Source organism: Sinocyclocheilus grahami, unplaced genomic scaffold, assembly GCF_001515645.1.
Source record: "Sinocyclocheilus grahami isolate Dianchi unplaced genomic scaffold, SAMN03320097.WGS_v1.1 scaffold12234.1, whole genome shotgun sequence".
In the NCBI taxonomy this organism is placed as follows: Eukaryota; Metazoa; Chordata; class Actinopteri; order Cypriniformes; family Cyprinidae; genus Sinocyclocheilus; species Sinocyclocheilus grahami.
Genome location: NW_015514290.1, coordinates 4,709 through 6,098, shown reverse-complemented (window position 1 = coordinate 6,098; position 1,390 = coordinate 4,709). Strand labels below are relative to the sequence as shown.

The window sequence follows — 1,390 nt, the reverse complement described above, 5'->3', positions numbered from 1 at the left end:
ATGAACATAAACAATATGTGTGATAGTGAAAGCTCATTTCATACTCCACTGACTGTTACGAATGAAACAATGAAGCAGACTGAGGTGGTAAAACAAACCTCCGATTACAGCTGAATCAGGCTGGCTGTCGTCTTCGTGATGCTCGTTATCTTTTCCCACCTCCTCTCCAAGATCTACAGAAAGGTGACACATGCATCACACAGAAATACAACACAGTTGAAACTGTAAAGAGATATATGGGCAAGATGCAGTTGTTTTACATTTTAAGGGTTCAACCCTTTTGTTTTTCACAGTGCTGATTATACTTCCTTTTCACTGCATTCTGTTTTCTTTTATAAATATCTCTAACATTCAAAAGTGAAAAGTTCATTTTGTTTCTAAATCTATTCATTTCATTTACAAGGTAGATTAGTGCTATAGTTGCTTGGCAACTCTATGTAAAATGTTTTTAAAATTCTGCATAGATATCCTCAGAAAAAAATATTTCTTAAATCAATGATGTCTTGTGCATTTTATGTTTTTTTTTAAACCAATAATATTATAACAAATATTATAAACCAGTTTGCAAAAAAAATTGCATAAATGCTCAGTACATTTTTCAAGAAATCATTGAAAAGATAAATAATGGCAGATAAAATAAGTACAAACTATGCTGGTTCATATAAAATCACATTAGTTTTTATATGAAATAAAACTTGGACCATGCTCACTGCAACTATTTCTTAAGCGTTCGTTTTATAAATTGCATCTATTTTTCTCATAACTAACCCAACCATAGGACGTCTTTATTATGACTACAATAATAAAGCCACATAAGCCATTCAAAACACAAAAAAGCACACCAGGTGAGTGCAATACATGTGTAATTTCATTAAAGCAGACCTGTGACCCACTGTTATCACAATTACCGTGGTGAATTATAAGGCAACTGGGATATGTTTCCTACCAAACACATATTGTGATGCCCCTTCTTTTCAAATTGATATTTAAATTATGAATATGACATGTCTGACAACATTCAATCCTAAAAATATTCCTTAAATTGTACAGCGGTGAAATGCTATGCATATAATGCACTCAAAGGCAAAAGCTTTCTATTCTCAAACAGCTTAATTATTTTGGTATTTATTTCCAAGAACTTACCAAGACGAGATACAGAGGTTGAAAGGTCAGCTAATGCTCCGCAATTTGATTCCAGTAAATGTCCTCGTATGCTGACTAGAGAGCTCCCTCGGTTCAATAACGCCGCTTTCAGTGGAGCAACGTGGTTGTACTGGACAGATGAGAAGCAGCCAATGAAGCCTTTGGACCCAGCATGAGCTACCTCATCGTCCAAGACATCACTTCCTGTTTGGAAAAAGAAAAGCATGAATGTCAGAGATTGTTTCTG

The 1,390-nt window shown here is 34.5% G+C and overlaps 1 protein-coding gene across 1 annotated transcript in view; it reads right to left on the bottom strand.

Annotated features, from left to right (window-relative positions):
• Positions 1-98: 98 nt before the first annotated feature.
• The window catches only part of LOC107578838 (contactin-associated protein like 5-4-like), a gene marked incomplete at its 3' end in the record, with an annotated part of 5,109 nt that continues 3,817 nt past the window's right edge, over positions 99-1,390 (bottom strand). Inside the window, exons 2-3 of the mRNA XM_016264745.1 lie at positions 1,144-1,347; positions 99-173 (exon numbers count right to left, since the gene is read on the bottom strand). Coding sequence (XP_016120231.1) covers positions 99-173; positions 1,144-1,347 — 279 coding nt within the window. The remainder of the gene's footprint in view (positions 174-1,143; positions 1,348-1,390) is intronic.